Source organism: Heterodontus francisci, chromosome 7, assembly GCF_036365525.1.
Source record: "Heterodontus francisci isolate sHetFra1 chromosome 7, sHetFra1.hap1, whole genome shotgun sequence".
In the NCBI taxonomy this organism is placed as follows: domain Eukaryota; kingdom Metazoa; phylum Chordata; class Chondrichthyes; order Heterodontiformes; family Heterodontidae; genus Heterodontus; species Heterodontus francisci.
In genome coordinates, this window is record NC_090377.1 from 58,301,066 (window position 1) to 58,314,039 (window position 12,974).

The window sequence follows — 12,974 nt, forward strand, 5'->3', positions numbered from 1 at the left end:
AGAAAAAAATGGTTTCGTTTGGAAGGTGGGAAGGAAGCAGTTGAATCTTGTATGGTGTCTGCATAATATGGGAGGTCCTGGATGTTTCTGCTGTCCCGGATGACTACACATGCTGACTGTTTGCGCTCAAGATCAAGGTGTCTGAGCTTCAGGCGCTAACGATACCAATACAATGTTGGCTGAAGGGTTCCTGGAATGCACATTCGATGAAGTGGTCACCACACATGCAGAATGGGTTCGTCAGAAAGGAAAGTGAGTGACCAGAAAATAGTGTAGGGATCCTGAAAGCTGAAAATTCAAATACAGAATACCTATGACAAGAACAACTTAGAGGAGCACAACATGAAACAAAAGCATGACACCAAAGAGGAAGTGCAAAACATTTAGGGGATGGAAATAGGCAGCCAGAAGTCATGGTTCATAGAGTTTACAGCACAGAATCAGGCCATTCAGCCCAACTGATCTATGCTGGTGTTTATACTCCACAAGAGTCTCCACCAGCCTAGTTACCTCTTTCTGCCTGCCCCATATTCCTCTACTTACTTCCCCCTCACGTAAGGCCTCTCCTTAAATACATCAACGGATCAACCATCCATGTGGCAGCAAGTTCCATGTCCTCACCACTCAATCTTGGCTGCCAGCTTTGACTCAGTGGTAGCACCTAGCCAAACAGTTCCAGTACAGCTAAATCACAGGCATCTACCTGACGTGAAAAATTGCCCAGGTATGTCCTGTGCACAAAAAGCAGGACAAGTCCAATCCGGTCAATTACTGCCCCAAAGTGATGGAAGGTGTCATTGACAGTGCTATCAAGCACCACTTAAACAGCAACAACCTGTTCACTGATGCTCAGTTTGGGTTCCACCAGGCGCACTCGGCTCCTGAACTCATTACAGCCTTGGTCCAAACAAAGACAAAAGACTTGAACTCAAGAGGTGAGGTGAAGAGTGATTGCCCATGACCTCAAGGCAGCATTTGACTGACTGTGGCATCAAGCAGCCCTAGCCAAACTGAAGTCAATGGGAATTAGGGGGAAAGATCGGCACTGGTTGGAGTCATACCTAGCACAAAGGAAGACGGTTGTGGTTGGTGGAGGCCAATCATCTCATCCCCAGGGCATTCCTGCAGGAATTCCTCAAGGTAGAATCCTAGGCCCAGCCATCTTCAGCTGCTTCATCAATGACCTTTCCTCCACCATAAGGTGGAGATGTTCGCTGACGATTGTGCTATGTTCAGTACCATTCACGACGACTCAGATTCTGAAGCAGTCAGTGTCCACATGCAGCAAGACCTGGGAAACAGTCAGGTTTGGGCTGATAAGTGGCAAGTAATATTCGCACCACACAAGTGCCAAGCAATGACAATCTCCAGCAAGAGAGAATATAACCATCTCCCTTTGATATTCAACAGCTTTGCCATCACTGAATCCCCCATTATCAACATCCTGGGGGGTTACCCAGGATGGACCAGCCATTTAAATACAGTGGCTACAAGAGTAGGCCAGAGGCTAGGAATTCTGCTGTGAGTAACCCACCTCCTGACTCCCCAAAGCCTGTCCACCATCTACAGGACAAAGTTAGGAGTGTAATGGAATACTCTCCACTTTCCTGGGTGAGTGCAGCTCCAACAACACTCAAGAAGCTTGACACCATCCAGGACAAAGTCGCCCACTCGATCAGTACCCCAACCACCACCTTAAACATTCACTCCCTCCACCACCCACACATAGTGGTAGCAGTATGTACCATATACAAGATGCACTGCAGCAATTCACCACGCGTCCTTCGACAGCATCTTCCAAATCTGTGACCTCTTCCACCTAGAAGCACAAGGGCAGCAGATGCATGGGAACACCACCATCTGAAAGCTCCCCTCCAATTCACATACCATCTTGACTTGGAAATATATTGCTGTTCCTTCACTGTCGCAGGATCAAAATCCTGGAACTCCCTCCCCAACAACACTGTGGGTGTACCGCACCAGATGGACTGGTTCAAGGCAGCACACCACCACCTTCTCGAGGGCAATTAGGGATGTGTAACAAATGCTGGCCTTGCCAGCGATGCCCACATCCCATGAAATGGATAAATAAAAAAGCACTGCCACCTCAGTAAGAAGGCTGTGGTGTCATCTCATTCCAAAGACTTGAGCACATTATCTAGGCAGACACTTCAGAGCAGTACTGAGCTATCAGAGGTGCCACCTTTCTGACCAGATGCTAAACCAAGGCCCGATCTGCCTTCAAGTGGACATAAAAGATACCATAACACCATCTGAAGACGGGCAGTGCAGTTCTCCCCAGTGTCCTGGTCAATATTTATCCCTCAACTAACATTGCTTAAAAAAAAAATCTGATCTTTATCTCATTGCTGTTTTTGGCACCTTGCTGTTAGCAATTTGGCTCCCATGTTTCCTACATTACAACAGTGACTAAACTTCAAAATTACTTCATTAGTTTTAAAGCTCTTTGGGACATTCTGGTTGTGAAAGGTGCTATATAAATTCAAGTCTTTTCCTTTTCTTAAAAAAAACTCAAATTCTTTGGCCCAGATTTTGCTGTAATAATGATGCTGAAATTGTCAAGATTTACAGTCATTACTCCACTGAAACTGACAGCAACTTCTGGAGTTTGGACATGCAGGGAATAATGCGGAAATCTAGAAGTTGGTGTTAGTGAGTCTATGCTCCTTCACTGGGTGTGCTCCCACAGACTGCTATCTCCCTTGCAATCATGAATTGAGTCAGAGTCATTAGAGCACAGAAGGAGGCCATTTGGCCCATCAAGTATAGCAATCCAGTGAATCCCATTTCCCCGCTCTATCCCTACAGCCCTGCAAATATATTTCCCTCAAATGCATCACTTCCACCACTCATAGGCAGCGAGTCATTACCACTCGCAGACGATTGATATCATCCTCACTGTCTGCTGCACCTCCAAATTTGGTATCACTGGCAAATTTTGAAACTTTATTCGGCATTCCAATATCCAAGTCATTTATATATATCAAAAAAGCAGTGAACCTAGCACTGAATCTTGTGGAACATCACTGTCTACCATCCTCCAATCTGAAAATTAACCATTTACCATGACTCACTGCTTCCTGTCCTCAGACAACTTTTTTATCCAAGCCGTCACTGACCTTCCTATTCCATGAGCTTCAATTTTGTTAACCAGCCTTTTATGTGGTACTTTGTCAAATGCTTTATTAAAATCCAAATAAGACAACTGCATTCTTTCAAACGTATGTTACTTCAACAAAAAATTTAATTAGTCAAGCACAATCTGCCGTTTAAAAATCCATGCTGTCTCTCCTCAATTAACTTAAATCGGAGTGCCTATTAATTTTTTCACTGATTGTTTCTAAAATCTTATCCACCACGGATAAACTGACTGTCTGTCTGACTTTCTTGAACACGGGTGTCACATTTGCCACTTTCCAATCCTCTGGCACCTCTCCCGTATCTAGGGAAGACTGGAAGATAATGGCAAGCCCTTCTGCTATCTCCATTCCCACTTCCCTTCTCAACTTGGGATACAGCCATTTGGACCAGGTGACCTATCCACTCTAAGCACAGCCAGCCTTTCCAGTAGATCCTTCCCATTAATTTTCACCTCATCCATTACCTCTACCATCTTCGCTTCTACCGATATTTTGACAGCATCTTATTCCTTAGTAAACACCAATTCAAAGTACTCATTAAGTATTCTAGCCTTACCCTGTGCCTCTTAAGCATATATTACCTTCTTTGTCCCTAGTAGGCCCTACCCTGCCTCTTACTACCTGCTTACTGTTTACATGCCGGTAGAACATTTATGGATTCCCTTTTATAGTAACTGCCAATCTATTCTCATATTCTATTGTTGCCAGTCATATTTTCCTCTTCACATCCCCTCTCAACTTATTGTATTTGGTTCTAGTTTGAAGAATTCACTTGACATGAATCATACACCCGTTTTTATTGTTTCAACATATTCTCTATCTGCCTCGTCATCCAAGGAGCCCTGCCTGTCCTCTTGTTGGAATGTACTTAGCCTGTACCTGAAACATATTCTCCTTAAAAATCACCCATTGTTCTGTTACAGTTTTTCCTGTCAAATTTTGATTCCATTTTACTCTGGCTAGATCCCTTCTCATCCTATCGACGTTCTACTTTACATTGTTCCTTGCTCTTCTCCATTACTAATCTAAACCTTATGATACAATGATCACTCTTACCCAAGTGTTTTCCCACAGACACGTGGTCCACCCAACCCATCACATTTCCCCAGCATCAGATCCAGCCATGCCTCCTTCCTAGCTGGACCAAGAATATACTGATCAAGCAAGTTCTCCGGAACACATTTCCGAAATTCCTCCCCCTCTTTTTCCCTTTACTCTAATATTGTCCCAATAGATATTTGGGTAATTAAAGTCCCCCAGTATCACCACTCTATAGTTCTTGCACATCTCCAATTTCCCTGCAGATTTGCTCCATTATCTCTCTCATGATCATACCCTTTTTAGATTTAGATTTAGCGATACAGCACTGAAACAGGCCCTTCGGCCCACCGAGTCTGTGTCGACCATTAACCACCCATTTATACTAATCCTACACTAATCCCATATTCCTACCACATCCTCACCTGTCCCTATATTCCCCTACCACCTCCCTATACTAGGGGCAATTTATAATGGCCAATTTACCTATCAACTTGCAAGTCTTTTGGCTGTGGAAGGAAACCGGAGCACCCGGAGGAAACGCACGCAGTCACAGGGAGAACTTGCAAACTCCACACAGACAGTACCCAGAATTGAACCCGGGTCGCTGGAGCTGTGAGGCTGCGGTGCTAACCACTGCGCCACTGTGCCGTCCTATGGGTTTACCTCGCAATTGCTCCTTATTTACCTCGATCAAAACCCTTCCTGATTTTGAACACCTTTATGACATCTCCCCTTAACCTATCAAATCAACTCCCTCTGCAATAAAGATTTCAGTGCACTGCAATACACCTCGAAATTATAGATCAGCTTTAATGTACTTCATATAATTAGCATGCAACATTTTAATATCCTGGAACTTTTTCTGAAAACACAAGGAAGCTGACCTTGTCAGCTGTTGAAGCTGATTGTGAAAGGAAATGCAAAGGACCATATCCCACAAGCACTGCTGGCCACTGCACAAGATGAGGACTGGAATCTGGACAGGACCTCAATCCTTTGCTGCCATCGTGTCCTGCATTCCATTCTTGTTGCTGTCATTGCCCCTTTGTCTCCCCCTTCCTCCAGAGGAAATACAGGTAAAAGCTCAACTCTAACCAAATGGATTCTTGTCCTTGTCCCCTCACGGACATCCTCTCTTTCCAACACAACAATGTCTTCCTTAATCAGTACTGTCACCCTACCTCCTTTTTTCTCATCTCCATCTTTTCTAAACGCTTTGTACTCTTGAATATTAAGCATCCAGACCTCACCATTTTTAAGCCATGTTTCCGTTAGTGCCACATCATATCCCTGCATGGCTATTTGTGCTTGTAGCTCACCAATCTTGTTCACCACACTTTGTGCGTTTACATACCTGTCTTTGTATTCCTCGCAGTCCTTAGTCTGCTCCTATATAATATGGTACTATTTCCTTCTCTAGTACTATCCAACACACACACCCCTTTATGCACCTTATTCCTCCTTTCTACTTCTATATGCTGGTGCCCATCCCTCTGCCAATTTAAACCCTCCCTAATCATACTAGTGAACCTCCCTGTGAGGACATCTATTCAATTTAAGGTAAGGGGCAGGAGGTTTAGAGGGGATTTGAGGAAAAAAAATTTCACTCAGAGGGTGGTTGGAATCTGGAACGCACTGCCTGAAGAGGTGGTAGAGGCAGGAACCCTCATAATATTTAAGAAGTATTTAGATGAGCACTTGAAACGCCACAGCATACAAGGCGACAGGCCAAGTGCTGGAAAATGGGATTAGAATAGTTAGGTGCTTGATGGCCGGCACAGACATGATGGGCCGAAGGTCTTGCTTCTGTGCTGTAAAACTCTAGGACATGGGTTGAGATGCAACCCGTCGCTTTTGAATCAGTGCCTCCTGCCCCAGAACTGGTCCCAATGCCCCAAGAATCTGAAGCCCTCCCTTCTGCACCATGCGTCAAGCCACATATTGATCCTCCCTATTTTCCCATTTCTACTCTTGCTGATGTGTGGCACCCACAGTAATCCAAAGATTATTACCTTCGAGGTCCTACTTTTTAAACTTGCCCCCTAGCTCCTGAAAGTCTGACTACAGGACCACAATATCTGCTCTCTTGATGTCGTTGTTATCAACATGTACCACAACTTTTGGCTGTGTTCCCCCTGCAGAATATTCTGCACCTTCTCCATGATGTCCTTTACCCCGGCAACAGGGAGGCAACACATCCTACAGGATTCATGATGAAAGTTACAGAAATGCTAGTCTGTTCCCCTGAACCATGGAATCTCCTATAATGACTGCATTTCTAGGATTTGCTGTTACCCTCTGTGCCGTCCCTTGCCCATTGGTACCATGGTCTGGACCTTATTATCTAATGATCACGACTTCCTGGATGTTCTCCCATGCTTATTTTTCTTATCTGCTCTGGTTCAATTCCCATTATTAGGTTTAAGAAATGGTTCCTCCCTTGTTGGTCTTCTTACATATTGGGCCAGAGAGCAGTTTTATACACACTATAAATACGCTGCCCTCTCCCTGTCAGTTTAATTGGTGAAAGTCAAAATCTCGCATGATTATGATTGCGTGTATTATTCATCTCATATCTGACTACATCTTTTGCCCTCCACTTCCTTTCCATTATTTGGTGGTGTATGCTGTGCTCCTAATAGTGTGACCAATCCCTCATCATTTATCTCCATCTATATGGATTCTGCTTTATCTCTTTGTTAGTTATATCCTTTCTTGGTCCTGCCATTATGTTATCTCTGATGTATACAACTATTCCATCACCCCCTTCTTCCTTCCCCATCATTTCGATATATTTTCTAGCCAGCAATATTTAAAAGCTAATCCATTCCTGTCTGCAGCCATGTTTTGGATTGCATCTGTTTCTTCACTTCCAGCTATTGCCTACAATTTTCCTGTTTTGTTGCTGATGGTCTGTACATTGCTGTACAGGCAATTTAATATACTCATATTTTTCACTACTGCTTTAGTTTATCAAGCACTTTATTACTTCCTACTTCTTCTGTTCCCGAGTATTTGTTATTTCCCTTTTGTATTCTGACCTTTGCTCTCATCCATTTCTTACATCTTTAGATTATATCCAATTTTTTCAATCCTCCTTAGATATGTGAATTGTTACGACCAGGTGAGAAAGGTGTCTAGGGGTCCCTCTCAGCCTTCACCTGGTCTTACCATAACAGTGTTTAGTTTTAAACACACCATGTTTTTAGCGCCCCATTAGTGAATCCTTGTTCACCACTTTCCAATTATAAGGCAAAGAAACCAGCACAAATCGGTTTTCTTAGGTTTAAAGAAGAAAAGTTGAAATTTATTAAACTTAAATTCTAATTTGGTTGACGCCTACGGATACACGACGCTCCCACGCTAGCATGTATACACGATACATACAAGCAAATAGAGACAGAAAAGAGAAGAAAAATAAAGTGGAAAAGTTTGAGGCAATATCTGAAGGGATGTTGTTACGGTTCATGATTGTAGGTACATCTTGCTTTTCATTAGGGCCCAGTATTTTTCTTAAACCTTGTTCGCTGCATGAGACTTTTCTCTCTTGGGGTTCATGTGTCTTCAGTGGATTCAGAAGCTTGTGAGAAAGAGATGGGAGCAGACAGGATAGATCTTCTCAGTCCAGGAGAAAACAGACACTCTCAGTTCAAACTGTCTGTACAATTCAGAAAAAACACAGGTTGCCCAGCAGGTTAGTCATGTGACTAACTGGTCTGATCACGCCTTGGATTGCATCACTTTAGGAGTCTCTGGAATACTCCTTACACACAATACCTGGTGATCAAGGTCCATTGTGGGCTGAATGTGTCAGGGAATGGTCCTTTGTTCTTCCAATCACCGTCTGTTAATATGCAAATGTCTTTTCCAGCCACAGCTGATCTGTTTAACACGTCCTTTCTTCACTCCAGTAACAGTTTAAAATCAATGTTCATGACAAAATTAATGTGCCTCATTCTTGGCAGGTGGGAGCCCAGCATGACAAAACTGTGTCAGGATAATGGCATGAAAGAAGGATAAACTGGATAACTAAAGACCAGTTAGTCTAATATCAATTGTAGGCTAACTTTTAGACACCATAAATCAAGATCAAATTAGTGAGCATTTAGCGATCTTAGGATAATTGAGATCTTAACAAGGATTTCTTTTTATAGGCAAGTCATGTTTAGCAAATTTAATGTTTTTTTTGAAGAAATAACTGTACAGATAAAGGGCATGCAATAGATGTAGTCTGTTTGAATCTTCAGAAAGCATTTGCTGAGTTATCTCATTGGCTTGTTACAAAAATTCAAACATCTAGTTTAAGAAGAAATTTAGCAATGTGAATGGAAAGTTGGTTGGCAGACAGAAATCAAAAAGGTTAATTGGGTGTTGCTCAAATTGGAGAGGGGTGAAAGTGCAGTAACATAGGGATTAGTGTAGGAAGTCCAATATCAAAATTTGAAGACAACATAAAATTGGGGAGTTTGGAAAACAGCAAGGAGCACTATAAAATATTTAGGAACAATACAGGTTAGTGGAATGAAAATGCAATTTAATGCAAAGAAGCATCAGGTAACACATTTTGGGGGAAAACAACAAAGAATGGGAGCACACAATGAATGGAAATATGGCCTAGACATGTGACTATATAATTTATCGAAGTGCAAGTATAGAAAGAATAGCCAGAGGGAAAAAAGACGAGTAGCATTCTGGGTTTTATAAACAAGGCTATAGAGTACAAGAGCAAAGTCCATCCCTAACAGCACTGCGGGCATACCAACACCACATGGACTGCAGCGGTTCAAGGCGGCAGCTCACCACCACCTTCTCGAGGGCAATTAGGAATAGACAATAAATGCTGGCCTTGCCAGCGATGCCCACATTCAAAGAACAAATAAACAAAAATTGTACAAAGCAATGACTAGACCACAAGTTAGAATACCACATGCAGTTTTGGGTACCCAATCATAGAAAGGGCACCAAAACCAGAGATAGTACATACATTGTAGGTTCATCAGGATGAGAAACCATGGTTATACGAGATTTGTGATATAGGGATTACTTTTACAGTACCAGAGAAGCCCGAGATGAAATTAATACAACTTTATTTTTAAATTATCAATGGTGTTGATGGGGTGAATAGGGAAAGACTATTTCCTCCGGTTGGCAAGTCAGTGACAAGGGGGAAGCAATTCATGAGCATGATGACAGAGGGAATGAGAAGTTTTCTCATGCAGACATTTGTTAAGAGCACAAAATGCTTTGTCACTGGGAGCAGTTGAGACAAAGGCCATGTATCTATTGAGGAAACAGCAAATAAACATTGGAAGAAGAGCTATCAGGAAGAGTGCAGGACAACTGGATTGCTTTTACAAAAGCTGGCACAGATTTGTAGGGCCCAAGGTTCTGCTTCTTTGCAGAAAATATCTATGGTTCACCAAGGGGTAACTTAGCAGTCAGCTTAAAGGACTAATTAAGCTCAAGGCTAATCATTACAATCATACTTCAAATCCCATTTTACCTGTGAGCAACACCAAAGATGATCTATATGAAGATTAATATACTTACTTATGCTGTTTCCAAATTAACTCAGGATTACACAAACATAATTCATCTTGGTTATTGATTATGATTAAATTGATTATGGGAAAAACTTGCTCTGTTATTCAAACATTCCATACTTACTTGTTTCCCAACATTTTTAATTGCTAGTTGTTCTGGAGTCATTTTATCCTCCTCCTCTACAGCCTGTAAGGGAAATAAATATTGAAGTGTAGGAGTTTATTATTGTCTCAGCAAAGCATTTAAGGCAATTTACTATAGCATTTAAAAATAGAAGCAAGGGGTAAAACTATTTTTGGCATGGAACAATTTTACTAGTATAGATTGGTTACAGTTCTCTAGCATTATTGGTCTTTGCTACCTTGTTGTAGTTCTTGGCCAATTCCAGCATTTCTTTCACAACAGTTTCATTAAGTTTGCAATGCTCACTGTAGTCCTGAAGTGTCAGACCTTCCATCCAACTTTTCTTATGCAAGTTCAACAACATCTGCAGTAGAGAACAGAACCGAAGAGAAGAGTCTATTTATTAAGCAACAGGATTTCAGCATAACTTTAAATCTTAAAAATTAATCAACTGTAATAGTCATTTGAAAATCTAGCACAATTGACAATTAAAATTCTACCCTGTGGCAAGCTGGTACTATGCCATCATGTGATGGTACTTCAATACATCCAACTGCCCACAACTCCCATCAGAGCCACTTGTAAGAGACTGTGGCCCACTAATCCCAGTGATTAATATCTGAATGGTAGGTCTGCAAGAGCTTTTTCAGTTAGTGAGTGTTAAGTTTGTGATGTTCATATATTACACTGATATTAAATCCATGAAGATTGCATTTCTGATGTGCATTCTTCCTTAATTTAGATCTGCTGTTCTGTACCCATGACTACAATATGCTGAAGGAAGGGCCTAAGCAAGGCAATCCCAAACATTCCATTACATTTCTGCTCCAAGGGTCATGGGCGCAATAATAACTCAATCTTCCAGGTGATAATATTTGCATTACTGTGACTCCATTTACTAGTTTTCTTTGGGTTCATTGTCAGTTTAAAAAAAAGGAAATAGTATTGCGAGATAATTCAAAGATTATCTTAATTTCCAAACGGCCACTTCCATATATCATGGGTTAAAATGTAGATAACCCACAGACAAATATACATCTGTCCTATAGGATTTCATATCAGAATATACCACAATCATCTTGTCAAGTGCATATAAACCCTTCTCTTTACCATAACATATATGAAAGGTGAAAAGAAGCATGTGCAGGAGGTGTATCTCTTGAGGATATACAAATTCATTGAAAAAAATGTCTTTAGTATTCTCAAACCATGCCAAGTATTTTCAAATGTATTACTCGTCTATTTGATAATAAAAGCAAAACAATAGCCTTCTGATTGATTTTGAAAGTGTTCCAGCAGTATCTGATTTTGAGCTTTAGATGATCAACATGTTAAGAGAATGCACCCAGAGAGAAATGGGGAGAGGCGGATGGTCAGTGGACCAAAATTTTATATATTCTCCAATGTATGCTTAATAGGTCTGTGAAATTATTTATCCTTAAAGTGTACATTGTCACACCTATTATATGAATTAGCTCAGCAAAATTTTTCAGGTGTTTATTCAAACACTATGGTTATATTGTACAGAGGCGCAAGGGGAGAGCCAACTGTGCAACAGCCCCAACAAACAAATTTCTCTGCAGCACCTGTGGAAGAGCCTGTCACTCCAGAATTGGCCTTTATAGCCACTCCAGGCGCTGCTTCACAAACCACTGACCGCCTCCAGGCGCATATCCATTGTCTCTCGAGATAAGGAGGCCCAAAAGAAAGAATGGTTATATTGTACTTCAGCTATTAGCCTTGAATTGTTCGACATAATTTCCAAATAGTTTACCATTGAACTCATTTATTCAATATGGATCTCATTGCAAGAGTGCCAATTCAAATCCAGTTATATAAAACGAGGTGACTCAGGACAGAATTCTTCCAAATTGGAATCACCTATTAACTCCGTAGTTGGATTAAACAGCTGGCAATGCGTAAGCTCTTTTTCACCAATTGGTGAAATCACCATTTGATGGTGTGTGTATGTCGATGCAGCAGTCAGGAAATGGGGGCAAAACAATAACACATTTAAGACAAGTTGCAGCGTTCAGCATGCTGCTCAGAAAGAATTACTGGTATCTACTTACCAAATGGTCAAGCCCTTGGTTATTAGTTGTTTAATGACTTTCTTCCTGGGTAGAATGCATTCTTGGGGGCAGGGAAGAAAGTGAGCGCTGTTTGGGGTTGAATTGGCTGCAAGGCAATCTATCTGGAGATGAGATTGGCAGACCCAGTAATCCAAGGTATTTTCACATTATTCCAAATTGCTGCGCGGTGACAGAACCAGGAGGCATAGATCGGTCACTGAGGGGCTGGATTTCTATGCACTCAGCTCCAGATGATCTCACAAACCAATGCCCTTTCAGGTAGATGGTCCTAAATATACAACCAGAAGGATGAAGGATCTCAGTTACACTCCCTTGCTTCATCTACTTATTTTATCTCCCTTTATTAAAAATGTTGTTGCTTAGAGGTTTTAGAATACCATATTAATGTAACAATTGACAATTGAGCTTTAATGCTGAAACAGTGCAAAATGACTTTTCCTGGGCCCTATTGCTGACATTGTTAAATACACCCTTTGCTGAGGCACCACCTGGTCTCCCTCTCAAAACTACTCTCATCACCCATCTCCATCCTTCTCTTCCCTCCAATTACTGCCCATTTTTAATCTCCCTTCCCCCTATAAGGTTCTTGGACCTATTGTCATCGCCCAGCTCCATGCCAATCTTTTATGAAGCTTGCAGTTAAAATCCCTTAGGTCTAACTTCTAATATGCTTGTAACTTTCAGAATGCCCTAGACAAAGTCACAAAGATAATCTCTGTGAATGTTGTTACAGACAGAATTGAGAGAACACCGAAACCCCAGTTCATTTCCCATTACTGTCTGTAATCAGTGTGTTTTTGACAAGGAAGATGTGTGCATTTTTTAACCCTGGAGTGTATGGCCAATTTGAATAACCAGCAGCACACTTTTCATAGGTTTAAAGAAAGAGGAATATTTTTATTCACACGTTTACCGCGAAAATCTGACGCTACACTCACTCACTCACCACTCACACAAACACGCACTCAAGAAAGAAAGCCATTAAAGAGGATAGTGCACTTTTACCAATTGT

General features: G+C 41.5%; 1 protein-coding gene and 1 long non-coding RNA gene across 4 annotated transcripts in view; one reads left to right on the top strand and one right to left on the bottom strand.

The window, feature by feature from the left end:
* LOC137372005 (uncharacterized) overlaps positions 1-12,974 on the top strand; it is a 46,868-nt gene that overhangs the window by 11,193 nt on the left and 22,701 nt on the right. The gene's annotated exons all lie outside the window — the stretch shown is intronic.
* Positions 1-12,974, bottom strand: part of psmd14 (proteasome 26S subunit, non-ATPase 14) — a 149,728-nt gene that overhangs the window by 2,653 nt on the left and 134,101 nt on the right. For all 3 annotated transcript variants that reach the window (XM_068035245.1, XM_068035246.1, XM_068035244.1), the window contains exons 9-10: positions 10,108-10,233; positions 9,870-9,932 (exon numbers count right to left, since the gene is read on the bottom strand). In XM_068035245.1, the coding sequence (XP_067891346.1) occupies positions 9,870-9,932; positions 10,108-10,233 (189 nt within the window). The remainder of the gene's footprint in view (positions 1-9,869; positions 9,933-10,107; positions 10,234-12,974) is intronic.